This window comes from Laccaria bicolor, genomic scaffold, assembly GCF_000143565.1.
Source record: "Laccaria bicolor S238N-H82 LACBIscaffold_3 genomic scaffold, whole genome shotgun sequence".
Classification (NCBI taxonomy): domain Eukaryota; kingdom Fungi; phylum Basidiomycota; class Agaricomycetes; order Agaricales; family Hydnangiaceae; genus Laccaria; species Laccaria bicolor.
This window is the reverse complement of record NW_001889874.1, coordinates 2,234,641-2,260,898: the sequence shown is the minus strand read 5'-3', so window position 1 is coordinate 2,260,898 and position 26,258 is coordinate 2,234,641. Positions and strand designations below refer to the sequence as shown.

General features: G+C 47.6%; 15 protein-coding genes across 15 annotated transcripts; 8 read left to right on the top strand and 7 right to left on the bottom strand.

The window, feature by feature from the left end:
- Window positions 1–1,770: 1,770 nt before the first annotated feature.
- Window positions 1,771–2,434, bottom strand: LACBIDRAFT_309110 (uncharacterized protein; the record flags this gene model as incomplete). Its single annotated transcript, XM_001875812.1, has 2 exons — window positions 1,771–1,870; window positions 1,929–2,434. 2 exons carry the CDS (start codon window positions 2,432–2,434, stop codon window positions 1,771–1,773), a joined length of 606 nt encoding a protein of 201 aa, XP_001875847.1.
- Window positions 2,435–2,846: 412 nt separating this feature from the next.
- Window positions 2,847–3,660, bottom strand: LACBIDRAFT_309109 (uncharacterized protein; the record flags this gene model as incomplete). The annotated part of the gene is made up of 5 exons (XM_001875811.1): window positions 2,847–3,035; window positions 3,084–3,203; window positions 3,253–3,287; window positions 3,338–3,398; window positions 3,457–3,660. 5 exons carry the CDS (start codon window positions 3,658–3,660, stop codon window positions 2,847–2,849), a joined length of 609 nt encoding a protein of 202 aa, XP_001875846.1.
- A 633-nt stretch (window positions 3,661–4,293) lies between these two features.
- Window positions 4,294–4,546, top strand: LACBIDRAFT_309108 (uncharacterized protein; the record flags this gene model as incomplete). Its single annotated transcript, XM_001876224.1, has 2 exons — window positions 4,294–4,298; window positions 4,354–4,546. 2 exons carry the CDS (start codon window positions 4,294–4,296, stop codon window positions 4,544–4,546), a joined length of 198 nt encoding a protein of 65 aa, XP_001876259.1.
- A 1,839-nt stretch (window positions 4,547–6,385) lies between these two features.
- LACBIDRAFT_309107 (uncharacterized protein) lies at window positions 6,386–7,634 on the top strand (the record flags this gene model as incomplete). Its single annotated transcript, XM_001876223.1, has 5 exons — window positions 6,386–6,510; window positions 6,574–6,587; window positions 6,639–6,823; window positions 6,873–7,276; window positions 7,337–7,634. The coding sequence occupies 5 exons, from the start codon at window positions 6,386–6,388 to the stop codon at window positions 7,632–7,634; spliced, it is 1,026 nt and encodes a 341-aa protein (XP_001876258.1).
- A 620-nt stretch (window positions 7,635–8,254) lies between these two features.
- LACBIDRAFT_148633 (uncharacterized protein) lies at window positions 8,255–8,746 on the bottom strand (the record flags this gene model as incomplete). The annotated part of the gene is made up of 3 exons (XM_001875810.1): window positions 8,255–8,493; window positions 8,547–8,575; window positions 8,604–8,746. Coding segments are annotated over 3 exons (411 nt in total), but the record flags the coding sequence as incomplete, so codon positions are not given.
- A 204-nt stretch (window positions 8,747–8,950) lies between these two features.
- On the bottom strand, window positions 8,951–9,698 carry LACBIDRAFT_309105 (uncharacterized protein; the record flags this gene model as incomplete). The annotated part of the gene is made up of 4 exons (XM_001875809.1): window positions 8,951–9,244; window positions 9,298–9,408; window positions 9,460–9,530; window positions 9,584–9,698. 4 exons carry the CDS (start codon window positions 9,696–9,698, stop codon window positions 8,951–8,953), a joined length of 591 nt encoding a protein of 196 aa, XP_001875844.1.
- Window positions 9,699–9,946: 248 nt separating this feature from the next.
- On the top strand, window positions 9,947–11,893 carry LACBIDRAFT_309104 (uncharacterized protein; the record flags this gene model as incomplete). Its single annotated transcript, XM_001876222.1, has 4 exons — window positions 9,947–10,433; window positions 10,483–10,948; window positions 11,002–11,647; window positions 11,705–11,893. 4 exons carry the CDS (start codon window positions 9,947–9,949, stop codon window positions 11,891–11,893), a joined length of 1,788 nt encoding a protein of 595 aa, XP_001876257.1.
- A 369-nt stretch (window positions 11,894–12,262) lies between these two features.
- On the top strand, window positions 12,263–13,298 carry LACBIDRAFT_309103 (uncharacterized protein; the record flags this gene model as incomplete). Its single annotated transcript, XM_001876221.1, has 1 exon — window positions 12,263–13,298. One exon carries the CDS (start codon window positions 12,263–12,265, stop codon window positions 13,178–13,180), a length of 918 nt encoding a protein of 305 aa, XP_001876256.1. The 3' UTR covers window positions 13,181–13,298.
- On the top strand, window positions 13,295–15,061 carry LACBIDRAFT_309102 (uncharacterized protein; the record flags this gene model as incomplete). Its single annotated transcript, XM_001876220.1, has 7 exons — window positions 13,295–13,356; window positions 13,414–13,465; window positions 13,521–13,829; window positions 13,885–14,189; window positions 14,244–14,409; window positions 14,460–14,855; window positions 14,915–15,061. 7 exons carry the CDS (start codon window positions 13,295–13,297, stop codon window positions 15,059–15,061), a joined length of 1,437 nt encoding a protein of 478 aa, XP_001876255.1.
- Window positions 15,062–15,959: 898 nt separating this feature from the next.
- LbPR_A10 (aspartic peptidase A1) lies at window positions 15,960–17,996 on the top strand (the record flags this gene model as incomplete). The annotated part of the gene is made up of 8 exons (XM_001876219.1): window positions 15,960–16,174; window positions 16,225–16,325; window positions 16,379–16,438; window positions 16,495–16,812; window positions 16,865–16,991; window positions 17,054–17,279; window positions 17,329–17,395; window positions 17,443–17,996. The coding sequence occupies 8 exons, from the start codon at window positions 15,960–15,962 to the stop codon at window positions 17,994–17,996; spliced, it is 1,668 nt and encodes a 555-aa protein (XP_001876254.1).
- A 245-nt stretch (window positions 17,997–18,241) lies between these two features.
- Window positions 18,242–19,323, bottom strand: LACBIDRAFT_322919 (uncharacterized protein; the record flags this gene model as incomplete). The annotated part of the gene is made up of 4 exons (XM_001875808.1): window positions 18,242–18,357; window positions 18,411–18,563; window positions 18,633–19,108; window positions 19,157–19,323. 4 exons carry the CDS (start codon window positions 19,321–19,323, stop codon window positions 18,242–18,244), a joined length of 912 nt encoding a protein of 303 aa, XP_001875843.1.
- A 387-nt stretch (window positions 19,324–19,710) lies between these two features.
- Window positions 19,711–21,027, bottom strand: LACBIDRAFT_292557 (uncharacterized protein; the record flags this gene model as incomplete). The annotated part of the gene is made up of 6 exons (XM_001875807.1): window positions 20,923–21,027; window positions 20,786–20,874; window positions 20,316–20,733; window positions 20,206–20,266; window positions 19,895–20,159; window positions 19,711–19,815 (listed from the first exon to the last, which is right to left on the bottom strand). Exons 1-6 carry the CDS (start codon window positions 20,990–20,992, stop codon window positions 19,711–19,713), a joined length of 1,008 nt encoding a protein of 335 aa, XP_001875842.1. The 5' UTR covers window positions 20,993–21,027.
- A 737-nt stretch (window positions 21,028–21,764) lies between these two features.
- On the top strand, window positions 21,765–22,505 carry LACBIDRAFT_322917 (uncharacterized protein; the record flags this gene model as incomplete). Its single annotated transcript, XM_001876218.1, has 5 exons — window positions 21,765–21,890; window positions 21,926–21,964; window positions 22,167–22,194; window positions 22,341–22,363; window positions 22,416–22,505. The coding sequence occupies 5 exons, from the start codon at window positions 21,765–21,767 to the stop codon at window positions 22,503–22,505; spliced, it is 306 nt and encodes a 101-aa protein (XP_001876253.1).
- Window positions 22,506–22,703: 198 nt separating this feature from the next.
- On the bottom strand, window positions 22,704–24,202 carry LACBIDRAFT_309098 (uncharacterized protein; the record flags this gene model as incomplete). The annotated part of the gene is made up of 5 exons (XM_001875806.1): window positions 22,704–22,853; window positions 22,909–23,386; window positions 23,439–23,595; window positions 23,644–23,946; window positions 24,001–24,202. 5 exons carry the CDS (start codon window positions 24,200–24,202, stop codon window positions 22,704–22,706), a joined length of 1,290 nt encoding a protein of 429 aa, XP_001875841.1.
- Window positions 24,203–24,685: 483 nt separating this feature from the next.
- LACBIDRAFT_309097 (uncharacterized protein) lies at window positions 24,686–25,280 on the top strand. The gene is made up of 2 exons (XM_001876217.1): window positions 24,686–24,938; window positions 25,008–25,280. Exons 1-2 carry the CDS (start codon window positions 24,887–24,889, stop codon window positions 25,217–25,219), a joined length of 264 nt encoding a protein of 87 aa, XP_001876252.1. The 5' UTR covers window positions 24,686–24,886; the 3' UTR covers window positions 25,220–25,280.
- The last annotated feature ends 978 nt before the right edge of the window (window positions 25,281–26,258 follow it).

Genomic DNA, 26,258 nt, shown 5'->3' with positions numbered 1-26,258 from the left:
TGGGCCCTCCATAGGTCCCTTCGCACTCCAAAGTCTGTGAAAATCTCCTCCAGGGCGTGAAATTTCAATTGAAGGTGCCGCTTAGCGACATTGGCAAGGAGGACTGTAACTGAACATTTGGGGGAAGCAAGAGAGTGTTGCTGGTGAATCACCACAGGTGGTGTTGTGTGATTCCGGGGATCCAAACTCTGGCCAGAGGGAAATGGAAATGGAATTGGGTTTTGGGGAGGGATGAGCGGTGAGACAGGGGTGGGGATTTTCTCATTAGGTGGCACAGACTCATTTGACAAGACGCTGTGGGAAGCAACTGGCTCTATCTTGATATTTCGTGCATTCTTGTGTTTGCTGCCTTTTTCCACTGTAGTTTTGCCATGTGTGTTGGCATTTTTGGAGCTTGAATTCCCTCGGAATCCAATGTGACGACCCGGGAAAGAAGCAAGTTTCTATACCTGTTGAGTCAGCATAAATTGAACACTTCGAGAAGAGGGAAAAGCGCAGACTGAGGGGCAGAAAGTGTCGAAGCAATGGTCAGCATGAAACAAAGATGTCAAGAGGTGGGAAAATGCACAGACTGAGAGGTAGAAAGTGCCGAAGCGACTGTCAGGAAGAATCATGCACTTCAAAAGTTGGCAGACACACCAACTGAGAGGCAGAAAATGCCAAAGCAACGGTCAGCATAAATCAAGCACTTCAAGATGTAGGAAGACACACAGTCTGAGAGGCCATTAGAAGAAGAGAAAGGGTTGGAGGACAATGCAGGGTGGGCGAAAGAGGTCACAGTTGGTACGTCACACATTCACTCAGACATTCAGTTTCCAAATTCCCAGGAATGCGTGAAAAGTTCCTCAGCATCCTCACTCGCCGTTCCAATGGCGATGGACACGGCCACACCTGGAAGAGTATATTTGAGAATGGGCCAAGGCTCCCAATCTGCAAAGATGAAGAGCCTGAAGAGGCATAAACATAATCTGGAACTTGCAAGGACACATGGACATTGTTCAAAACTAATCTACTGTACATACTAACCAAATACTAACTGTGAGCTAGTTCATCAATTGTAGAAAACATATCTAAAGCCTTCTTCATCTTTTCCGACATTCTCTCACATAGTGGTTCCAGCCCACATTGTCAACGGAAAACATAGATAAGTACATTGCATCGATGCAAGTCAAGGCGACGATGGCTCTAAACAAGACCCTTTTGATGAGTACTTCTTTGTGTGTTCGGTCTTGAAATACTCAATGAACCTTTTTATTCTTGCCTTCTGGAGGTTCTGAACAGCGGTCAATGCTATGCAATGTCCATACATGATCCGCGCGTAGAGACGGCGTTGAGTGGACGGCGATACGTCTTGGGAGATCCATGGCAAGGAGGAAGGTGGCGTCCATCCGCTAAACGGATGGCGATATGTCGTCTTGGGGCCTGGAGGGGTGCAGGGTGTGGTCGGACAGTATGTGAAGGCGATCTGCGGAAGACGATATATTGCCTTCATGGCTGGAAGGGTTCAGGGCGATGTGGTGGAGTCCACAACACGTAAGGAGTCAATGTACCCCTGTCTAGCGGACGGCAATACATATAGTCAACGCCAAAACGGACGTCTACAAGGCCAAGAACGGGTGGTGTGGTTGTGGTGAACGATAACGACAGTGGCGGTTGTACAAGTGGACGATAATTCTATGATGAATGGGTAAGTAATTATCATGGCTTATGTGGCAGTTCGGCGAGGTGGTGCTTTGTACCGGTGAAGGGGTCTGTGTACCCCAGGGGTTTTCATCCTTGGAAGACGACAGACTCACAAGATGACGAGGTCAACAGAGTTTTGTGGGCGACTGAGGAGGCAAGCGCCTCTATAGTGAAAAGGCTCGACGTGCTAATTTCCTAAGGAATTTAGTCAATCACAGCACGATAAAAAAGAAAGCACCTCATACAAAGTCCTTGTGATAGTCCGAAAGTCAATCCACTGCTCCTTCTGTAGACCATCTTTCCTGCTATCTATAGACATGGACGATACCGCGTCCTGCTTCTCCAACCTCTCCGCAGGATTGACTCCAATGATCACATGACAAGTCAGCTTGTCCACAAAATGCCTGACACACATAATAGTCCACATATCCTCATTGAACGTCGCAGCCGACTCAACACCAACGTGGGCACAGTGCAAAGGGGGCCCAAGCTGAATGACACATATCCCCAGTTCAGATACCTTGCCACGGTGTTTATCAAGCAAAGAATTCTTTTGCGAGAATGCATCGTACGTGTGCAAGGATAATTCCTCAAGAGACGCGAACACCGGTTCATTTCTGATTAACTCCTTGGCAAGATCAGAGTAATTGATCGAGTGGGCAAGGTCGTCCGTCTTTGCTGCCTCCTTCACGTCGTGCATCAGGGATGAAGTGACATGAATGGGCTGCAGGGTACCCTCATGAGGTTGCATCGCAGGCCAGCATGAACCCAAGCCTAGCAGGATGGTAAAGCGCGATATCCTGGATTCCGATGGTGTCCGTGGACCCTATATCTGTATGACTGAATTTACTTTAAATATGCACGCCTGAGAATGAGTAAGAGTTACCTTGTGTCAGACAACATGAGCGAGTCTCAAAGAGGGGAGAGAGATGACGGGATTACGTAAATCGGCAACTTCTCCACTCACGGTGAAAGCGCTCACTTGGGGAGTGTATGCGAGAAGCGTAACAAAGAAACTCACGATGCTCCCCCATACCAAAGTCGGTGCACCCAGCCAAATCTAGTTTTCCATCCAAAAACCTGTTCCTAGTTCCGTCGAAATCCAACGTCGTAAATCCGTATATTATCATGGGCATCCGTAACAAGTCGCCGTTGAGGGTATCCTAGTTTGGGCTGAAGCGGTGGATTGGAGAGTGAATGACCAGTCTGCGGTAATGGAGGAAGATGGCGCAGCAGCATAAATGGGGGTACGAAATTAAATATAGATGGTAGCAAGCGAACGATCCAATCACGAGTGAAAAAACAATCCCAGCAAAAGCGAGCCTGAGTTCATGGACAGGGGTAAATTCATGCTACACCATTGTTAGCAAACTGCCATCAACCTGTTGCATCGCACTTACAACGAGGAATGGGTTGTGAAAAGCATCCAAGAGTGCAGAAATAGAGATTATAGCAATATACGTAGCAAGGAGAGTGACAGAACAAAGAAAGTGTACAAAGGCAGGATAGGTTCTATGACCCTATGGGATGATGAATAGGTGATTACGAACACAGAGGGAGACAACATACGATACATGTGGAACCAAGCCAAGGACAATGGTGATCTTTGCAGCTATCAGATAGAAGTTCGAAAAAGGTTCAAGATAAACTCTACCCATTTTAAGCACGCAACGGCCACATATCGAGCAATGGTGTGTTCTTTCAGGCTTCGGCGCCTATGTGAAGCTCATCCATAAACTGCATGTTCAAAGACATGGATGAGCAATATGTTACCCAGCATTTACGACACCATCTTCCTGGAGCCGTGTAATCTTCGTTTGGCATCAAAGCATCCGTAAGACTGATCTCGTCGTCAGCGTCAGTGTTCGCGCCTTGTTGGGAGGGAATGAGGTTTGCAGGACCAGGGTCACAGGCAACACAGACGATAAGCGATGAGAAAGCCAAAGAGGTCAGAGAGTAGGTTGCAAGCAGGTGCATGATGAAGACCACCAGTTGGTGAAGTGTCTGCAGGTGAAAATCCACGAGTACATATAGTAAGGAAGGATGAGGCGCCAGTATCAAGCAAACAGTTCCTGGATGGGCGTCAGCGATGAGATTAGGTGGAAGTGTGGCACATCAACCGACCGAGAAGAGGTATATAGTCGTACCAGCGTTTCACAGATGCGTCCGAATCGTTATGAGTCTTTTAGGGAGGCATTAGAGATTGATGAGTCCAATTCCAAGTTCTCGAAGGAGAGCAGAGGGGTCGCCCTACAAGGGGCCATGTTGTTTCAGGAATTATAAGTTATTGTACAGTCGTTAGTGATGTGCAGGCCTGGCTTGGCCTGAAAGCCATGGCTATGGCCTGGCTTTAGGCGGCTCAGGCTTGACCATACTCAAGCCTGAGCTTTTTGCAAGGCTTCAGGCTGGCTCAAGCCCGGCCCAGGCTCAAGCCACAGCTCATGGGCGAAAGTCAAAAAAACACGTACAAACAGTCAATTAGTCTTGAACCAACAACAAAATCTCTACAAATATGCCTCTGTGTCAAACGCTGCACCCCCTATCTCTGCTGCTCATCGCATTGGGACGATTGGGAACGTCAAGGTTGAGGCAACGATCCGGAAACATTGTATGAGGTATCTAAGCATCTCATGCTTGCTTGGACTCATCACTCACCTCACTACTTTGCAGACTTTCGGAGAAGATGTCGAACATTTCTCTTCTATTCCAATATTTATCAGTCTTAACCAGTACTTACACCATTTCTAATCAAGAAAACTTTGGCCAGGGTGGTGCTGGCAACGATTATGAGCATGCAAGATTACTGTACCTCTCCAAAGTGAGGTACGACCTTGCTTTGGAGAGGAGTCCCACCAATCTTTGAGGCCATGGCTCAGGCCACGGCTCAAGGCTTCATGCGTCATGAGCCTGAGCTTTGGGCTTTGCTGGGCCTTGATGACGGCCCAAGAAGGCCCAGCTTTGGGACAGCTGGCCCTGGCTGGCTTACGGCTTTGGGCCGGGCCTGGCACATCACTAACAGTCGTGGACAAGCAAAGCCCACTAATTTGGTATCTTGGTAAATAATGTATCTAGAGCTGAGATTTTTCCAGATTCTGGCTCAGATTTGCGAAATGCATCGAAAAACGCACCTCCGATGTTTTTCCCACAAGGAATTGGTGTGGCCAAAATTTTGGACCAAAAAACTGCAACATTTGGGGAGAAAAACAGGTCAAAACCGGCCAGAAATTATCGAAAGTTGGTACCTGTGCTGGGCTTCAGCTGGAAGCTACTCAGAAAGGGCAAAGAATCTATCAGAAAGGGATTTCCCTGCATTTCGAAAGCCTAACTTAATGTGATGGAATTTCTTAGTCCCGTGATAGATGTCACATCAAAAAGTGACTAAGTGCCCAATTTGGGTCAATGTTTGGCAATTTTTTCCAGAAGAACCGCTCGATAAATTGTTTCGAAACTTGATGGGCAGATTGTTCTCCGTGAAAGGAAGCGATTCCGCTATTTTTCATATTTTTCTTGGCACATTTTGGTGTCCGGCCAAAAATTTAGGGTCTATTTTTGTATATGGCCATTTTCTCCAAAATGGCTCGTGAGACTTGGCTGAAATTTGGCCAGAAGCTTCCCTCAACGTATCTGCACGTTTTCCGGGCACTTTGGTAGCCATCAATAATTTCCATTTTTATTAGTGGGCTTTGTTTGTCCACGACTGTATCGTTTCTCTAGACTCGCGACCAGTCTGTTTGCAAGCTCTACGCAATGTTTATTACGATGATAGATTATGTAAGACTATACCTTACATAATATATAGACAAAAAGAGAAAAATGGCGAGCTTGCGAACAGACTGGAATACTTCGTGACCCTTTTGGGCGGAGGCGTGACATGCCTGCAAGTGTGTCGACGGACTTAGTCAAATTTCGTTGATTTCACTATGATTTCTCGAAACCTCTATCAGTGTCAATTAAGATCATTTCTATTCAACTTCTATGCATAATCTAAGTTACTGCTCAGTCCTCCCCGTTCTGAACAGTTCTGTGCAATATGACACGTCTAAGTCAAGACTCTTGCTTATGAATGTGAACCCAAAGCCTAATTGATGATCTCTAAAGGTCTGAATGCGCGAGGGTTGCATGTGTGTACCCAGCTGGCTCGAAGCTGACCTGCATCTCGACGATGATGGCAGCGCGTCTGGGCACAATTCCGAGCAGGCTGCAGCTCAAGTTCAGACGCTGAATTTTAAGCCTTTTGACACGTCGACAGGTCAAATTCTGTATTCCCTTTGTGTAGATACGAATCAGACAAGTGTTCCCAAGTACATACGGAGGAAACTCAATGCCTTTAGCTGAACACCATCATTTTGAAAGAAATTTGACTAAGTCCCGCGTCACGCTACTGTGTAAATTCTGTGACCGCCTTTGTGACTGACCAGTTATTCCAGCCGCTTTCGCTCACGAGTTAACGAGTTACGAAAGTGGATGGTCACGAGCCTATCGTTTCTCAAAAGAGAGTTGTGTGGTTCATGTGTAAATTCGCGAGGAGGAAAGGTCAACATCACAGTGTCACAACAGTACCCGATCAGCCCGCGACCCAACTTTCAAGTCTGTCCTTGCCCCCCTCCAAGACGGCTACCCCTGCTTAACAACAACTCGGCCACTGGTAGTCGTAATTAGCCTGAAGTCTCGTTGGGAGCGCCCATTTTTTCGTGACTAAGTAATGGCGCCACTGGGACAAGCTGTCAAAGTTCTGGCAATTCCTTCCGAGGCTATCATTGCATCAGCGAATACAGCACATGGATTGACATATACTGGTGATATTGATCCCGTGTGGACTGTTGGCAGGTAAGTCCCAACGAATGGCTGAAGCCAGGGAAAAATGTCGTTTTTATGACATTTTGTTCTCAGTGTCCCAAATGGCGGTGGGCTATTTCACGCGTTTTTTGTCCTTCATTGACGCGTAATAACGTCAGGATACGTGCTTGCACTTATATTGGAAGCATGTCTACAATACCAGTCATCTAGAGCTCATGTGGACCCTCTGCATGTCACCGCACACTTTTTAAGAGCGACATCCGTCGGCTCTTTCAAAATCCATGTGTCCACCTTGAAAATTGGAAAGGGATTTACTAATCTGACGGCAGAGTTGGTGCAAGAGGTCTGTGATTGCGAATCCGACATATACCTGAAAGCTGATCAGAATATAGAATGTTGTCAAGGTCACTACACACTTGATATTTGGGATCAACAAACGCTCGCCAACGGATAAGCTAGATTTAACAATAAATCCTCCGTCTTCGTACGCTCGACGTCACCCGTTATATTCGCATCCATCAGAGGCTATTGCTACGCCCTTGCGTCGTCCTTGGAACTTTGGGAAGCACGTCTCCTTGATGGAGGACCAGGAAATCTTGGCTAGAAACAAACCAAATAGCACGAGTCGAACAAGTGGCTCTTCAATCGGCGGAGGTGGCTTAGAATGGGGTGGCTGGCTTGAATTTGTAGATCAAGGCGAAAGGATAACCAATCCCGCACTTATTTTTCTTGCGGATATCTTTATCAATACCCCTAATTTGCTGCCAAAAAGTGAACGGATCGACCTGACCCCGAGGTAAACATTTTCATCAATCATTGGTCGTTTATGCTAGGATTCCAACATCTTATTTCGCAGCTGGTACCCAACTATGACTCTTGCTGTTGAATTTAAACACCCGATACCCCCAACGTCAAAATTGCACGCCGGTCGAACCGTTGGGCTTTATTCAACTGGACGATTTGTCAATCATCCACAAGGGAGACATGATATTTACGTCGAGGTATGGACTGCACCGAGCAATATGGGAGAGGGTGAGCCGGAAGAAGGGTGGAGAGACAACCAGGTTTGTCTGGCCGTAGCAACGCAGATGGCTCTTACGTTGCCCATTGAAGTCAATCGCAAGGTGGGAAGGAAGGAAACACCGAAATTATAATCTTTCAAGTACAGTAATACAAGTCCGTAGATACAATAATATATTTTAATGTAAATGTAAAACTAGTTATCCGGATAGATGCCTTCCATGTTGCGCTCCTTTAGGGACTTCTTTGTCGGGTCGTCCAAATACAGCAGGTCATTGAACCGAACCCAGAGCTCACGAGAAATCTCAATCCATCGCTTCAAGCCGTCAAGTCTATCCATAAGCTGCTGAGGAAGGTATGCATCCTAAAGAACAGGTAGGTAAACTGAGGCTATACAGTGACTCTCATGAATTAGTCACCTTCAAGCAGTAGATCGCCAAGTCCCGACGAGAGTTTTCATCTCCGTCTTGAAGTCGACTCATCATGTGGATGGAAACATCTTCTTTTGTATACCCAAGAAAGTGATTCGAGATGGCGCCAAGTGTGGTGGCCCCTGGACCCTTTAACTCGGGGTGTTCCTTCCGAACGAAATAAAGCATATCAAGAAAAATACGACCTTGTATCCGAGGTGTATTTCTCCCATCTCTCTGCCCTTGAATATCGTCAATCTTCACTGAGATACCTGCCGATTCAATAACAAGAGGCCCAAAGATTCAGTACTCGTTCAGACGGGCTGGTCACAGTAATTACCTTTCATCCGTCCCAGTTCGCCAAATCCCGCAATGCGACGCAATTTGCCCCGGTTAAGCAGATACGGGAGATCGAAGCTACCAATGTTGTAACCAATTATGAGGTCGGGATCCACATCCATGATAAACTTCTGCCAAGAGTTAAGTAATTCACTTTCCGAGTCGAACGAGAAGGTCTCCGCCCCAGCAATAGGTGCACAAGATCTTAAAGTGAAGATGTTGCGTACAAACGGTTCGTTGTCACCTGTTGAGACCACAACTGAGCGCGGCCATGATAATGCGATGAGTCAAATTGACCATATTGAGTGACCATGTTGGACGTCGTCCTCCAATTTTCTATGGTCAGGGAAGGACATCTCATTGTCTTTGGGATTTGGATTGTCAGGACGGATTGGACGGATGCTACATTCGATATCAAGACTGAGGATGCGCAATGGCGCAATTTTGTGCGGATCCCCTTCAAACCCGTAAACTTCTAAATCGTCGAACCTTGCCCAGAGTGAGTAGTACCAAAAAAAGTGTAATAATCCAACCCACTTCACAGAAATTTCTAGTTGGCAATGCGATTGTTTTTGCAACTCGGAGATGAGCATGTATGACCCAGAAGGTACCTTGACCCAAGTCATCGAGTTTATCTGCACAAGGAATCAATATGAAAGCCATTCTCATTGATTTAAAAGATGAACTTGCCTTGGTGTCCATCATAAATCGCCGAGTGTATGATGTTTTACTCTCATAGATCTTCTGGGGAGAGCGAAAGAAGTCTTTATAATGGAGTCTTTCTTTGCCAAACACATGTGCTGGAAATAAGTATACGCAAATCCATGTCGGTCGGCAGGACGAATGTTAGATTTATCTCTAACAGCCTTCATGATCTGTGGGTTGGGAAAGAATATCTTTAGAAAGTCTTTCTTTCGCTCATCCTGACGCGGATACTCTCTTGTTCTCTGAATGTCGTCGACAATGGGAATGCCGTTTTCGGCCTTGAGAGCATCCTATGAAAATGAACATCAAGAAGTAATGATCAAAATTCCGCAGAGCGCCTCACATTCAAGGCATCCTTGATTGGTTTCAAGTCATCATCCGTTATGCCCTCTGGAGAAGGAAAATAGAAATAGTGCCTGAAATCCTGTACATGGGCCAAAAGAGTGTGGCCATCCTAATTGTTTCTGGTCATTATAAAGTGTTAATTAGTTTGTATTTTTTAAACCTGAGTGATGCCAAAGAGTTGGATTGTTGGCCGTCGTCCTTTCCCTTCTTGAATATCAATATGTTGAAAAACTACGGGGTAATACTTGAGAATCGAGAGATGACTCGAGAATGAGAGTTCACACCTATTAAATCTCGCTCTACATCGATTGGCTTGGGTGACGGCCGCGTCCACTTGGAAATGTTGGTGTTAGGCTGTGAGTTTGACTGCCGGTGCCACCAGGTGGTAAGTGGTTTCATATTTGTGGTATTTTGAAACCGTTGAACCTACGGTGTCTTCCCCCATAGTTTTCAAGACATCCGAAAACGAGGTGCTAATTGTTAGTTTGTTAGTCTGGGACTGGGGCATAGTTGTGAGGATTTGGAAGGAATCTCGCAAACTTGAAGGTGTGAATCGTGAGATCGTGGCGGTACATAATGTATGCACCTCTTTGTCAACCAATTACTACCTTGGTTGCCGATAAGTTGCCGGTACGTTGACCTCCGAGATGGCACCCAGTGTGCACTATCACTGTCCATGTCTCTCTAATTCTACGACGCCTCCTCCGCCTCATCTCCCTTCTTCGTCTTACAGCTTTCACCCATTGCACACTCTTTTCTTTTGTGAAGAATGCGACGCGGTGCGTTGCAACCGCTGTGTCTCTGTCGAGGTCAGCACATATTATTGCCCAAATTGCCTCTTCGAGGTCCCGAGTGCCAGTGTGAGGGCCGAAAAGAATAGGTTCTACCTTTTTGTACACAAAATGCCATGTAACGTGCTGACGCGACGCAGATGCGCCCGGAACTGCTTTATGTGTCCAAATTGCCGCAATACCCTTTCAGTCGTACCCTCAGATCCACCAGAGTCTGGCGACGGTCGACTTGCGGTTCCGATAAGCACAGTTGGTGAACCCCCGTTTTTCCTTTACTGTAACCATTGCAGATGGGATTCAGCCGAGGTGGGAATCACCTTTGAGAAGCCAACCGGTCTTGCTGGTGAGTCCTACTTTGCGAGCTGAGGAGCCACGTAATGATGATTCAATAGCACAACTACAAAAGTTCGAAGACTCTGCCCCCGATTCGCTGGAGTTTGAGCGTCTGAAGGACCATTTTGAACCTTTCATACGTGCATCATCGCTTTCCTCTTCCACCACCAGCCACGCGGTTGCTCATCCGAGCAGCGCCGCTCACTCACATCATCTTCACTCCAATTCCATCACAGCCGCTGCATCTGCCGCCTTGGCCCGCGACATTCCGGGGGTAGGCAAGTACAACCCCCTTGCAAGAAGTACGTCCAGTAGAGGTATCGGTGTAAGTGGTCGGGACAGGAGTGTGAACAAGGATGAGATGGCAGAGTATCGCAGTCGGGTTGAGATCGCGAAAGCCAGTGTTGTCGGTACAGGAGGAGGGGATGCGGACGTCGAATTTATGAGGCATCTGGAGAATGTCAGCGAGGTAGCAAGCTTGGATCAACGATGGGAAAATAGTTGGGTTACTTCATTACAAACAAGGTTTCTTTTCTCTGTTTCTCGTCTTCGCTTATAACTGATGAAAGACACTCAAGCGACTTGAAACCTCTGCGCATACCCCTCCACTCCAAAAGGTCAAAGCGGTGTCCAGCTTGTACACATATCCTCATCAAGCCTGAGCAGAAGGCTCAGTCCGTGCGGTATAAAATCAAACTTGTTGCGGCTAACTATCTTCCAGCGATCACAGTCGCACTTCCTCATGCGCAAAAGGCACTTACTGAAGCTGCTAAACGGACACTCGGAAAATCGACATCCGCCGTGGAGGACGACAAGACCCCTGCCACAGGAATGGTTGCTGGGAAGACATATCCCTTTCATTTGGCTTTGACGAATCCTCTATATGACCCCATTCAAGTAAGACTGTCTCCTCAAAGACTCAACATATCGACGGCTCCTTCAAAAGATGGTCCTCCGGAGAAAGCTCGTCGACCTCCTTTCGTAATATCGCTACCTACGTCTACCTTCCCCATTGCGGCTTTTGCAGAGGCTTGGGAATATGATGATGACGAGGACATGTTTGGCGTAGAGGAGGGAGATGATTTTGGAATTAGAGGTGGCGCCAGGGAAAAGGATGGCAGGTCAACCAGGTCGAAGACGGTTGGCGTTTTGGAGAAAAGGGCAAATGTTACGATTGTAGGCGGGGAGGTTGTCATTGGGAAGGAGGCGCAAGGAAATGTCAAGGTGGGCACTGTCCTCATGATCTCCTCCTTCGTGCCTCATGACTCTTTTTTTCTCCAGTTTAACACTCTTGTTTCATACACATACCGTTCGGATGATCCAGCTCCGTCGGAGAGTAATGACGGCGATGGACCGTCGATACCCCAAGGCAATAAACCTCCGGAGGTCAAGACATTCGCCTTCTACACCGTCATTGACTTAGGACCGATAATACCACGCGAGGATTCTAAGTCAGTCCCAGATGTCTAGTCTGGATTTCGCTTATTTTCCACTTCATAATCGGATCCTTGAGTTAATCTTCAGTTCCCTGCCCCCACATTTGGTGGGGAACTTGACTGCCTACGTACTACTCTAGATAAATGATCTTGAAAGTCGGTTCAAGGTAGAATTCATCTATATAATGTATATGGCAATCGAGGATAATGAGTGGGTGAAATTATGAGCTAATTATATCTTGTCCATAGTTTGCCAGGTAACGGTTGCAAATGTTGGCATCAGGTTGGTGTCTTGTTCATTCTGAGCCTTGACGACTTCTTATTCTCTCCTTTTAACCATACCCTGGGCTGCGCTCACTCCTTTCAATTTTTTTCTACGCCTGGCGCAGTCTTCCGTTGAGATATGGCTTCACCCGGCCCAAGTGGGGCCCAATGTCAAGCAGAGGCTGGTCCTCTGCCCTTGAAACGGGGGGAAATCGGGTTTCAAGAAGGAATTCATTTCCTTCCAGAGATATCGCAAGATGACGTTACACCACCCCTTCCTGCTCGCCACCCCGCCGACCGGGGTAGTAGATCCGGCTTTCCGAGCGTTCCCGATGTCCCTCAGGCTCCTCCCACACTTTCGAGCACCAACACGCATTCCGTACCCTCGTCTCCGTCAATCACGAAACAGAGGGGCTTCCTCGCCCTTCTGAATGGCCCCGCTTTTGGCGGACTTCGCCTCATTACGCTCATTGCCACCTTTGCTCAATTCATTTGTCTGGCAGGAACACTGGTGGGCTGGGTATTTACCACAAAACACCTCTCAAACATGCCATCCATTCCAGGAAGAATACCCTCTTCTGTATTCATTCACATCATCTTCGGTCTTGCAATCCTGGGGCAAATGATATTCCTCGAACGTCGTATTTTCACACTACGTGTTGAAAGATACAGTTACCTTCATGCAGGCGAGATGTTGCCCAGTTACCATAGTGGGGGACCAGGGTCTGCCATAGCATTCGCACCATGGAATCGACCTTCTCTACCTACTTATGCTGCGGCATTGGCTCAAAGTGGTGTTGGCACTGGGGATGTCGAGGATCATCTCATCGCTGCGCCTCCACCGCCTGCATATGGGCACACACGAGGAAGCACGTTGCTTTTGAGTGGGTTTCTTCGAGAGAGCTTGAGAGCTCAACGTCCTCGTTCTGAACATAGTAATGTCGGAGACCACGACGTGAGGGGGGAAGGATGGGAAGAGCTGGATGATGCTGAGAGGACGCGACGGTTAGACGAAACTTTGGCCCAGTTGGAGCGGCCTGCGAGGCGGACGTCGTAGGCAGATGTATGTAACATTTGCATGTTCAACGTTAGGCGCCTGTTAGCTTACTTAGCGTCCGCAGCCAACGCCTTTTTTTCTCGGCTACGTGCTTGGCAGATAACAACATATGTCATGGAAGGCACCGTGCCTGTGTTCCTAACTGTGGATATTGATCTTCTTGCCAGATCTGGAAGGTAAATCGAGTCATTGAACTTTTGTGCTGACATAGCAGCTCATTCCCAGTACCCAAGCGTCTCCCTAACTCCAGCTGCGGTGCCAATTCATCTTCACGGGTTTTATCAGGTACAAATAACTCTTGTCCATGACTCATTCGTCCTTTTAATCTCCTCTGTCCTAGACATGTTTCATTTATCTCCCCTCCACATACCACATGCAAGTCCACCCTTCATTGCCGACTTACTCGCCCTCATCGCCGGCCCCTTCATATTCTTGTGAGCCAGCTTGCGGCGAACAGACACTACAGCACACCCCATCCAATGCCCGACCCACACCTGCCTTTGTTTTCATAAAGACAGCGGGGAAAACGACCGTTGTTTTGAACGATCAGGAAGAATCCGCCGAAATCCCTTCCTACGGTCGGCAAGGTTTAGTCAATGGAACTATCTGTTTTCAGAATCCTGAAAACATCTCAGAGGTCGTTATTAAAGTGCGTTCCGTCGCTCTTTCAAGCGGCGCCAATGTGCAGCGCTCACCTTGTACAGGTAGAAGGCAAGCTTGAGACAATAATATCCGAAGCAGGAGGAAAATCGGTCAAGCTTCTCAACACTCAATACAAGTTGTGGACCAGTCGAGAATCTCAAAGCTCAACTTGCCCTGCTCAAGTACCCTTTGCTGTAATTATACCAACTTGCTTCGAAGATGGCGACACAACTCGACCCTTGCCCCCTTCCTTCCATGTTATGTACCGTGGCGTTCCATCACTGTTTCTGAAGACGTCTTACAATATACACATCATTGTCACTCGGATACCTCACAGCAAAGTCGAATTTTGGACGAAAAAGAAACAGTTCGTATCATCAGTATAGGCAAGCCACGCACCGGGGCTGACGAGATTCTCCAGCATTTCAATACCTTTCAAATACTATCCCCGAACTCGAGCCTATCGGCCTATCCTTTCAATACCCAGTTTCTTTTCAACTATCAAAACCTCGCCTGAAGAGTGGTATCAAGCTTCTTCTTGCATGAAAACTCGTGAACGATCGGGAATACAACCACTGGAGGTTCATGTATGCCTGTTTCCAATCGTTCAACTATCACTTGTCTGATGAATTTCTAGCTCTTCGTACCCGCCGGTCGAATATATGCGCTGACCGACGTGATACCGTTCCATTTACAACTCTTCGGCAACGTATCTTCCCTCCGCGAACTTTTTACATCCTCCCTTGGCCGTGTCACTTCAGCTGACTCAAATCGAACTTTTTTATCCGGCAAGCCACCTGAATGTAAACCAGTTCTTCGTGTTTTTTTATTGCGGCAAGTTACTGTGGAAGTCAAGGGACAGAAATCGTGGCGAAATACTACCATTGGCGAGGGCCGAGTGTGGCCTATGCCTCCTTTGCTATCCAATTGCTGTCCTTCAGGATCGTCAGGACATCTTGATTGGGAGGGGGAGTTGCGTGTGAATCAGGACGTTGACGTGGGTGGGTTTAATGTAGCCAACGTTCAAGTGAAGGTATGCGTGTGATTCGCTGGATGGACGTCTATGTTGCTGACGCTCCCCTGCTGCTTTAGGATTTTATATCGCTCTCGTTGGCTCCTCCATGTCCGCAGTCTTCCCCGCTATTGGAATTGCAATTGACTGTCCCGATTCGACTGGTGACAGATTCGTGGGGGGACACTACGGCAATGGATGGCGGGTTTACGGGTCCTGTTGTGTAAAGGAACGTTACCTTTTCCGTTACTTCTTCTCAAAGCACTCCGTTGAGCACATCTGCCTTGCTCGTTATGTGGAGTGTACCCACTTGCTGTTGCCGCGGTCGAGTTCAGCAAAACTCTTTCTGCATCGCGATTCAGAGTCTTTATGTTGGTGGGAGAGCTTCCCACTCACTCTAGTTTAGTTGGAGGTTTTGTCATTGTGTTTTTTCGTGACGAGGAGCACTGTCTCGCTGGTAGTTGGCTGGGTGTGGCACTGGAAGTTGAAACAGTCATATATTTACTGTCTCTTAGATCTGTGACCACTTTGGAACATGTTGATAGTTCCACCGCAGGAAAGCTCATCTTCCTGACGTATTTTTTTGAGGCGACTGATTGCACAATTTTTGCAAAAGCCCTCCATTAGATATTTTTGGATTCGGGCGTTTTCCTGGACCCCTTCTGACATTTTCCGAAATTTCTTGAGGTCTGCCCTTCACATGAAGAACATGCTACTGCCTTGCGGCGTCGAAGGGCAATCACCGCAAACAACCTGTCCAAGCAAGCCAAGAGTGTGTAGCGAAAAATCTGGTCTTAAACTGCCGTCCATACATAAGTACGGCCTAAACTGTCCGTCAACTGCTTTCAACTGTGGCAGAGTGGAAAGGATATGTTTTTCTGAAAAACGGCATTGTCCTTGAATAAGCTTGAATGTTGGCGGATTTGAACAGGGGCGCGTGAGATTGCTGTGCACAGTGATGGAAAATTGGTTGCCGCCTGGTCGGCGCTGGGTTGCTGGTCTCAAGAACTTTGCTGTCGGCGTTACACTCAAGCTCTTCCCTTTCTGTCATTCGTTTGTTTCTTGCTTGCTCTGCATACCTTTCTCGTTCTCTCTGGTTGGGTTTCTTTATTCCAGCTATACCAAATGCGCTCCTTAATTCCGCTTACTCTGCTTATTGCTGTCTTCCACACTCCCGTCCATGCTGTCACCTTTCCTGTTCACATCCAGGTCAACAGAAACCCAAGTCCATCTCTCTCTCGCCGCACTCCTGTTCCAATCGGTAACATTGGCAATGCGCAATACGTCAGTAATATTACTTTGGCGGGTGTAACATTGCCAGTTCTACTGGACACCGGAAGGCAAGTCGATCTCAGAATTCAGCTGGCCTTCAATCTGACTCCAGCACCAGCTCGGATCTATGGGTGGCTTTTCCGCAATCACCTCCAGCTGGCAGTATAAAGGACACAGGCAAGTCTCTTACTCTGTCGTATGCCGTCGGAAAGGCCTCAGGTATGGAATACTTTCTTCATCTCTTTGAAGGACCCTCACTCTTTCATCATCAGGAAATATTCAAACCGCTCAAATTCAGTTCGGAAACTATACCCTCAATGATCAAGCTTTCCGTTAGTGTGTCATCCTATTTCGCAACCCAGATCTCAACATCACGCGTTATATCCAGTGCTCGTTAACGATACCTCCACATTCACGTCCGATATTCATTCCCAAGGCTACGACGGACTCTTGGGGCTTGGCCCCAATACTGGAAGTCTCATTGGCAAGAAGCTCAGTGGGTCCACTGGCTACTCGACGCTTCAGCGTCTCTTCCAGCAGGACAAAATGACCGCAAATTACATCTCTTTCCTGCTCGATCGAAAGAGTGACCCAGGTGAACCATTCACGGGTCAAATCACGGTTTCAGAACTTGTCCCGGGTTTCGAGAATATAACAAGCATGCCAATACTTGATGTGGAGACTGTCAATAGGATCTTGAAGGGAGGCAAGTTCTTTGATTAGTCGGTGTGAAGGATATCTTAGCCTTTTTCCCCCAGATCAACATTGGCAAGCATTGACCGATAAGAACAATGGAATTACTGGGCCTGATGGGCTACCGATTCAATTGAAATCCATTGTGCCGAATGCGCCTAGCGGCCAGTTTGTTGCGGTTATTGACAGTGGGTGAGTATAAAGCTGTTCCGTTGATGTTGATCAACTAACAGCCCATTGCGTTTGACCCATAGTTTCACCTTTTCACAAGTACCGCGAGCTATTTCAGACGCAATCTATGGACGTGTTAACGGAGCGTATTACGATACACAAAACGAATGGTGGCTGGTCCCCTGTGGTCAATATTTAAACGTCTCTTTCAATTTCGGAGGAATCTCGTATCCCGTGCATCCCCTGGACCTTGTCGATAACAATTTTAATCAAATAGACAGTACGGGGAAGCAGGTTTGCATTGGAGCTGTAAGTTTTTCTCTTTCAGTGCATAATGTCTATCTGATTGTGATCCTAGTTCCAACCAATCACGTCCGCCTTCAGTATACTTGGTCACTATGATATGATCTTGGGGATGAGCTTCCGTGAGTCAAAATAGTTGGTGACCGGCAGTTTATTAACAAGAACGCAGTGAGAAACACATACACACTTTTGAACTTTGGAAATTGGGTGGGGACTAACGGATCACAGGCTCATCCTTATATTCAACTAGCGTCCGTGACGAACGTTGCGGCTGCCCGTAACGACTTCATCAAGGTGCGACTTGGGGGGAATGACACGATTAGTGACGCGAAATGGGCTCTTCTTCCTGCCTCTCAAATGCAACATTCACCCATATCTGCGGAAGAGAAGAAAAAGGCATACGAAGAAAAAATCCTCAGTCGATGGCCATATATCCTATTCGGTTGTCTCATGCTCGTACTCATTCTCGTTGGTCTATGCATCTGGAGATGTTGCTGCAGACGGGGACAGAAAGAGGGTACGGGTGGCAAGAGGGGCTTCTTTTCTAGGAAAAGAGGCGGAGTGAACCAGAAGAGAAGTTCTTACGTACCCCTATCGACACCAGACCGATCTGCAAGCCCATACCCGCCTCAAAACGCAGGCGCTTTCGCAATGTCTCAACAACATCTCCACGAGGATTACGGACGTGGCGGTCCCGGGTTTTCTGGACACCGACAGGTGTAGTCCAGTTGATTTGAACTTATCTCTTTGGACATTTTATGTTACATAATTTTGCAAACTAGGACTTGTACTTGATTACCTTAAGTACTTCGATAACACTCGCTGTGCGATTTCAGAAAAACCAGTCAAACGGCGGATTATATATGCAAGATGATACAAGATGGCTTCCATGGGAACGAACGAGCTGTTCAAGAAAGAAAATAGGAATCGTGGCTGCCCAGCAGTTGTATCATGATATCAATGGATGTCTATCCGTGGTACCGTGCCCACAGTGTTGTAAACCAATGCTCCAGCTCGATGAGCTTCTGGTATCCTCGACTACCAGTAAAGCCACCTACTACGAGGAGGAAGTGCGCAATGCAGACTGAAGGTAAAACAGGTGAGTTTGGGGTAACAGGATTTTTGCGGATTCCATACCTGCCAATATGACGGACACAACTTGGGATAACGTATATCCTTTGTTGACGTCGGTTGCGTCATGAGTTACAGCCACGCGCGAGTTTCCCGTGATGGATGTGAATAGGTTGGCGTTGAGATCGAAAGCCGTGTTCGCTTCTTCGATGATGGATGCTGAAGACGAATGTAGTAAGTGGCTTGCCTTTCTCGTCAGATGTGACGTCTATATCTGCGTAAAGCTACCTTTGGTCTCAACGCCCAGATTACCAGCAGTGTTGATACCTTCTCTAAACCACTCCTTGATCCGTTTCATTTCTCCTTGCGAAGCGGCATTCGACGATCGCAGCTCCTTGAAACCATAGAAAGAAATTCCTGAGCCAGAAGCTTCATCGAGGTCGTACGCCTTTGCTAGTACATGGCGAACCGTCTGGCCCCCGCTTAAATCCCCAAGATAGCGTACATAGGAGTGTGCAAGAAGGGGAGCGGGATCACTTGAATCACCCAGCGCTTGAATGCGTTCCACATACGCTGATAGATTCCGCGGTCGCTGCGCCATCAAGGCAACGTGCATTGGGTGCGATTTCCATGCGGATTCCTCGACGTTCAGAAGAAATGAGATGTCTGCCGCGAGAGATGAGGCTCTCGCGAGTAGAGTAGGATTATATGTCGGCTCAAGAGCTGGATGTGTGGCGTGTTTTTCCAAGCACCTCTCCAGTGTACTATAAACAAAGCTCAACTCGAAACATCACGAGAGGACCCCCACTCACTCGTAAATATGCCAAAGATTCATCAGGTATTTCGTGTACTCGTCTTTGCTTAGGCCTCCGCTTAGTAGCAGCTTTGCCCCTGAGCTTCTAGCCACCAGCTCGTGAGCTTCATGGGTACTTTCACGAAGGAGCGTCGCTAAGGGCTTCGAATAATCGGTAGAGCTCATTATGCTGTAGATTGGACGAGATAACCGAGGTTTGAAGGGCAAGAACCGGGTATATGTATCTCCCAGGGTGTTTGTGTAACTCTGACTGTCTGTGAGTATTTATACTGCATTGGTACACTGATCGTTCCAGATGGGGTCTCTGTCAGGAAGTCATATTTCTAATATTGCTGTCTGCCTTGCAGTACTTAAAGGCAGTGCCTGGAGACAGGAAGTCTTTTTTGCGGCGCTAAGACGTTCTCCGGGTCATCTTGGCCTAATGGCGTCTTATCTGATAAGAGGTTGATGGTATGTCAGGGAGCAATGTGCACAATCACATTCACTCTCTTATGTATGTATACAGCTTACAGCACTTCACAGCAAAGCGATTGTTATACAGTTTACAAGTTTTTAGGTAAGAATCCATAATGCGAAAGGTAGTCGTTTTGAGCAAAAGGGACAGGAAAGTTCATCGGAGACCAAGTTATCTTGAATGGAGAGTTCATCAGAGAACACCTGGGGATTCCGCAGAAAAGAGCTGTAAGACCACCGCGTGATTAAATCTTTACAGCTTATAATAGGGTAGATGACATACAGATCCAACCTTGACTTGGTTTGTGGTGGGGGTCGGAGGGATGGAGTTTGACCGTGGTCGAGAAAATGTTTTGGGTAGGGGTAAGCTGGTCGGCTTGGGTGCAGAGGGCTCAAGAGAACCCAGAGACTCCGAGGAGGAAACAGAACCTTCCTCCGGATCACAGTCAGTCTTCTTGCTCCCAATCAGCACGCCGCCTCCAATGACACGCCAGGAAATGGGGAAATAGTTTTTAGAGGTATTTGGGTGTACCAGTTCATTGTGGCGACTGGAGCCATTATTAAACGGTCAGGAGAGCAATGAGGTAGTCTTACAAGGTACATTCTTCGCCAGAAGGACATCCCGTCTCCCTGTTGTAAAATTTGCAAGGCTTTGCTGGATAACCGATCGTTAGTTATTGATTGATGAGTGACTGGAAACTCACTCTTGTACTTCAGGGGTTTCGGCCGCACAGAAGATCTTGAACTCACTCGAGGGGTAACATTAACTTGTGGTCTTGGGTCGACCCAAGTAGGCGTATGAATTCCCAAGGAGTTATTGAGAGTTGGATAAAGTGGAGGTATGTGAGTAGGAGAAGGTGCTTCCACCACTCGGACCTGAGATTGGTATAAGTGCGAGTGTTCGGTAAAAGAAGGGGCTTCTGTGATGACCACAACATCATCGGAATCAGTGCTGGACATCGACGTCGTGGTGCATATTGAATTGCGTGAATGAAGGGGTGACAAATCGATTGCATTGTGGAGTGTAGAGTTTGAGGGAAATACGGGAATATTGATAACACTGGACGATCCCCATGGGTCGTTATAGGACGCGTAACCGAAAGGCGACGTTTCAGCATAAGCCTAACGCCCTGAAGTAAGTTTACAACACCCATCAAGAAGGCAACAGACTTGCATTGTCCGTGGGGGACCCAATTGATTGCCACTCAGGCCTTGGTTCGGGATCAGCAATGAGCACTCCGTCCACCGATACGCCTTCATAAGCTAAGGTGGTCAAACTCGCTTCACTTCCACAGTTGACAAGTAACTTACCATCGCCGCGATGTCTATAGTGGCACGACGATCCATTTTTACAATGCCCTGCTGCGTCATACCGACACATGATCAAGCTTTTGCGACCTACGGGTAGAGCTGGGACTACGTGGGCAAAATCGCAGACGTCGGCTGGGTGGGGGCACTTCCTTGCTTGAAAATACTTGCAAGGCTTGGCTTTCATGGAATTGTCAGACGAGAGCATCATTCAAGGCGAACTTGACGTACTGTGTCTCTTATTTGCTGGCGGTGGCTTCTTAGGGGTCTGATACATCGCTTAAGAGGTGGGTGGCGCAGTGGAGGGGAGAGAAAACAAGGCGTCGCCGAAGATGAGAATTACTTTATTCCCTCTTGCACAAGGTGGACTTATCGGCAAGTAGGGTCCTTCGACAACATAAACTCAATATACCAAGGCGGGAGGGTGGTTGAAGCACGATATATGATTATGGTTGTAGCCGCCAGCAATAAAGTTTGGTCCATGAGGAATTTGACCGAATCCTTTCGGGCGAATTTCAGGGGACGAACTGGAATTCTGCATTCCAGGGAAGGCGCGAAGAGGTGATCCGGTCTGAAAACAATAAGAAAGTGGAACAAACGCCAACGCCGGCGCAACAACCGGCCTGAGCTGGCCTGAGCCACTAGAAATATACTTTGGTGCTCAAATGTTATTGGATCCTTGATACCGCGGCTATTGTCATCTTCGCGTGGCGTTCCTGGTCTTATTGTTATTCTGCAAGGTCCAGCAAAGTCATCCCTGGGAACCCCAAAAGGAAACCCATGATTTGGTGGGAGATTCGGTGGTAATCAACAGAAAGAGAACGACTGGACAAAGCGGTGACGATATGTGTTCGATGTTGGTGTTGGTGTACATGCACCGATCACCGTGGCGGCCCTGCGACAGCGCGACTTCAAGGGATTGGAATTGCGGTGCCGTGAAGTTGTCGCCGACGTCTATGTCAATTATCGCTGTAAGTAGGTAGGCGCAATTTTGGACTTTTGGCAGCTAGGACGTTGGAACTTCGGCAAAGCCCTGGCGTCTTGTGTGGGTAATCCAGAATCCCAAGAATTTCGAGTGTCCTAATATGACTCACCCTGCGTCAATTTCTCAAGGAATTCGGGGTTCCTGGGTATTCCGGTTGGGTAGAGAAGAATCTGAGAGGGGCCGTGAAGTGCTGGGGTGTTATTTTGAGTTTTTATCTTGGATTCCATCATACCCCGAGTTGTGATGACATAACATTTTCTAGACCCAAATAGGTGTTACCGTCAGAGAGCGTACGTGAATACGAAATCGGTAAAGTGCTCACCGATTTATCGGGCCTGCCTGATGGTCATTCCATCTGAATCATGAATGGAGGATATGGAAATGTGAAGGGGCATAGGACCACGTGTGTGACACCGCTGTCGCAATCGATAATTAGGTCGGACGAGCTTCAGCTATGAAGTAAGTCGACTTTTGATAGAAACATGGTTGAAGTTCAAGCTCGATGTGCCAGTTGGAGATAGGAAGGAAGAGGAAGGCGCGTACGAGCCAACGCGCGTCTTTGGAGCCGCGCGCTCAAGCCCCTGTCACAAAAGCCGTCTAAAAAGTCCTACAGATGCGAGTATTGAAATTACGTCTTTCAATAAAGGTTATGATTGCGGGTCGAAAAGACTGGCGAGGAAGGACAATTTATTTAGTGAGGGTAGATAGTCGTCTGGTATACGTATTTTTACAGATCCGAGCTTGGGGCGACAACAAGACGTATATTTTACAATTACAAAAAAAAAAAGGAGTGTCAGTTTTATGAATGTTCCCCAGAGCCGGTGCGTAGGAGAGGTGTTCGTTCTGTGACAGGCGTATTGTCGTTATCGTGCACAATGTGTTCAACTGGTGGATGTGGATGGACTAATTCTGGTGGAGGCTGGGTCACATCTGCTTTACAGACAGGGCACTAATGGCGATGATGATATTAACTGAGTTTAGGTTGAAATACAATAGAATCTTACCAGTTTCTTCCGATGAATTAGCCATTCATCGACCTCGTGTAGATGGAAGATGTGATGACAGGGTAGAACTCGCACTTTATCGCCCTTGACGAATTCTGACAGACAGATAGCACATTCGACTTGGCTTTCAAACCAGGGTTGGTCCGGAAGAGGTTCTGCATTTGATGTTGACGCGTTCAGGTCTTCTTCAGGGGAATTTGGAGAGTCGTTGGCTTGAGGCAGCTCCTCATAGATTACGCCCCGCTCTAGATCTACATCCACCGATGAGACACGGTCAGGGAAGGCATCAGCATCTTCGCCTGCTTCGTGTTTCTCCCATCCTGTTCCCGTCCAGATTCTCCAGGGGAGGTTTCTGACAATATCTTCCGGCGCACGATCACGTTGCGCAGCTCGAGCGCTTCGAATTCGATGGATAACGAGAGTTATAAATGTCAAGGCAGAAGGAAGGAGAAGGATAACAATAAATGTGATGATGGGCCTAGAAAAACTGAATCAAACGCGAGAGTGAGGCAGAAATGTCCGAGACATACGAGTACCATTCCCAAGCAGAATATTCTGCAGTGATAAGAAGGGAAAGAGTGGATAGCCCGCCATGGGTGGTATTTGAGGCTAGGATTAACCCATAAAGTTGCATATAGTCAGAATACTTGATGTAGGTGGACGCGATCTTGATATCAGAGGCGTCTTCTGTGTGGTCATATGTTTCACTTCAATTGAGAGTGGATGAGGACGTACCAGGACTGTACATATTGACCAAAGTATCGGGGTTTCCTGTGACTTCTGGATCCTCACCACCCACCACGACTGCTCTTGCGCCAAGTCTCTGAGCTTCACGTACTTTCCTTACGAATTCGCATTTTCCTCGTTGTACCAGCGCAATCCAGGCTTCAGTTGGATGACGAGGTCCACTCAGGCAAAGAGAAGGGCAGCCACTGTTATCTGGTACTTGCATATCGTTGGAAGTGCAAGGCTTCGTGAATGACGACAGAGGAATAACGTAACCGAGAACTGGATCATTAATTTCAGCACCAAAAGCAGCTGCAGATGTCGATAGTTGAGCTCCTGAGTATTGAACTTAAATGTGAAAATTACCTGGCCTTGAAGGAAAGGAAAGTATCGGAGAACGGTCGACGACGGAAACGGTGCTCTCTGTTCCCCAAGCCCAGCCCCACAACCAAGCCCGCTCAGACTTTGCGCGGAACGAGTTGGTAGATTGGATGCCCATAGGCTTTGCGATGGCAATGAGAAGAGGTAGAACATTTATCAAGGCGACCCATAGCAGTGCGTAGAGCATGCTGGGCCAAATGGGCCGCGACAGTTGTTCACTTTCTGCCGAAAACCTTAATTCTTAAAATGGTAAAACATCACGTGAGTCCGGCGACCAACATAACCGAGTGTTCGTCGAAATTTTCTTAAGGTCGTGAACTTTCGTCTCCTGCCTTCTCACCACTCCAATGCCACTTCCAAATCATTCTTACTTGCGTACACGTAATTTCAACGATGGTAGATTTTCATACAAATCAATATACGAAGAAATCGCCACAAAACGGCTCAAGCACTTGGAGGATAGGTATGTGGGGAGTGGAAATACTGGTTTCCCATGGCGATAGGGCTTGACGATATGTACTGATACCTATTGTAAATTCCAGGAACTGGGTAACCAGATGGAACCCACATCGGCGCTGGGTGTAGAGGAACTGGCATCGGTGGCTGCAGAAGAGCGGTTGGTGCTGGAAGGAGAGTTGGATGCGCCGTGTGGCTAGTTACGGGCGTGGTCGAAGTTGAAGTTCGCGAGCCAGATCCGCATTCCTTCGCTTTCTTCCCGCTCGCTACCCTCGCTCCATACGCCTGGTCCCCCAGTCGTTTCCGTCCAGTCTTGATTGCTGGCATGACTTTCTTGGTCTCGTTCCAGGTGCGTACATTTGGTGCCACTTGTTGAGAGGCCGGAAGCACACCAGCCTTAGAGAGCGGTCCCGAAATGTTTAAGCATTCGTCGAGGGCGGTGTTGAGGTTTGCGAGAGAAAAACGTGGTTCGTCAATTTCTCTAAGCCTTGCGGCTACTCTTTCAAGTTTCTGAATTGTGTCATTATGACTTCCAGGACCAATCTTCGGGCTTGATCCCTCGACAGGCCGTGAAGGAGTAGAAGGGGATGGTGGGAGGTTTTCGAGTGGGGAGGCTGTCGAATCGAAGAGCGGCGCGTCCGCGCTAGGAATACTAAAGAAAATCTGGACGGCACACATGTGCTTGCAAAAGCGTATGCGGGGGAATACAGGACAGCTACAAAGATACAAATCGAGGTCAATTTCATAGTTCTTATCCGGATTAGTGTGTGATGGGACAATAAAATGACTATCGTCAATTTTCTGACGTTTTTTTTGTGAGCTAGCATGAATTGAGACTGATCTAGTAATGCGTACCGTAATAGAAATGTGCGCATATTGTTCGGTGGCAAGTTTGGCCACCTCCTTTCGTGCCGACACCTCAAGATTTGCACCCTGGAAACCGATCTCTTGACGCGACTGCTTCAATCTATAATGAGGAAGTACTTCATTGACAAGACAGTGAAGAAGGTGGTCCATTCGGTGATTTCGCTTGCCATGAAGAAATTTACCCTTCAAGACATGATGCCATGCCTCAAGGAGCATGTTGGTATCGATGTCTTCGTGAATATTTCGGCCTTTCCGATAGACGTTCGACCACATTTTTTTGTAGCGTTCCGGAAGCCAGGTAGTCTCGAGGTACTTTACAAACGGCTTGGGGGACAGCTCCTTGATCTTGCGCCACATTTCGTCAAACTCTGTTGAGCTCGAGACACGTACCCAGGCCTTCAGAAGCTTCCAGAGCTCAGGGTGATCACCGATCCGTAGATGTTGCTGCCAGGCATGGAGAACATGCCACCAACAGAGAAATATCACCGCAGCAACCCAGACCTTTACACATGAATTGATCTGAGCGTGGTCTCGGTCAGACATCACGTTCCGAGGGTTCACGGAGGGGTTTCGCATGAAAATGAGTTTGATGAAATAGGTGATTGTTTCTTCAGTTCCCTTTGAAGCCAGCATCCAAGCGACAGGGATCCCGTGGCCCCAGTAGTCGCGTACCATAATTGTTGTAAGATTGAGATTGCGGTAGACAGTTGTATTGTGAGTCGCGTCGACCCCTACAAGGTGATTGCCGAACTTTTGATACATCTTCTCTTGCCATCGAGTCTGAATCATCAGGGAAAAGGTATCCGCCTCGAGATTAGACCCTAACGGAGGTGGGTCTGATGTTCCTTTGAAGCCAAGCAGTGCGCCTTGATCTCGCAGTCGCTCTACCCATGCTAACGTTGATTGTCCGTCGTCAGAAT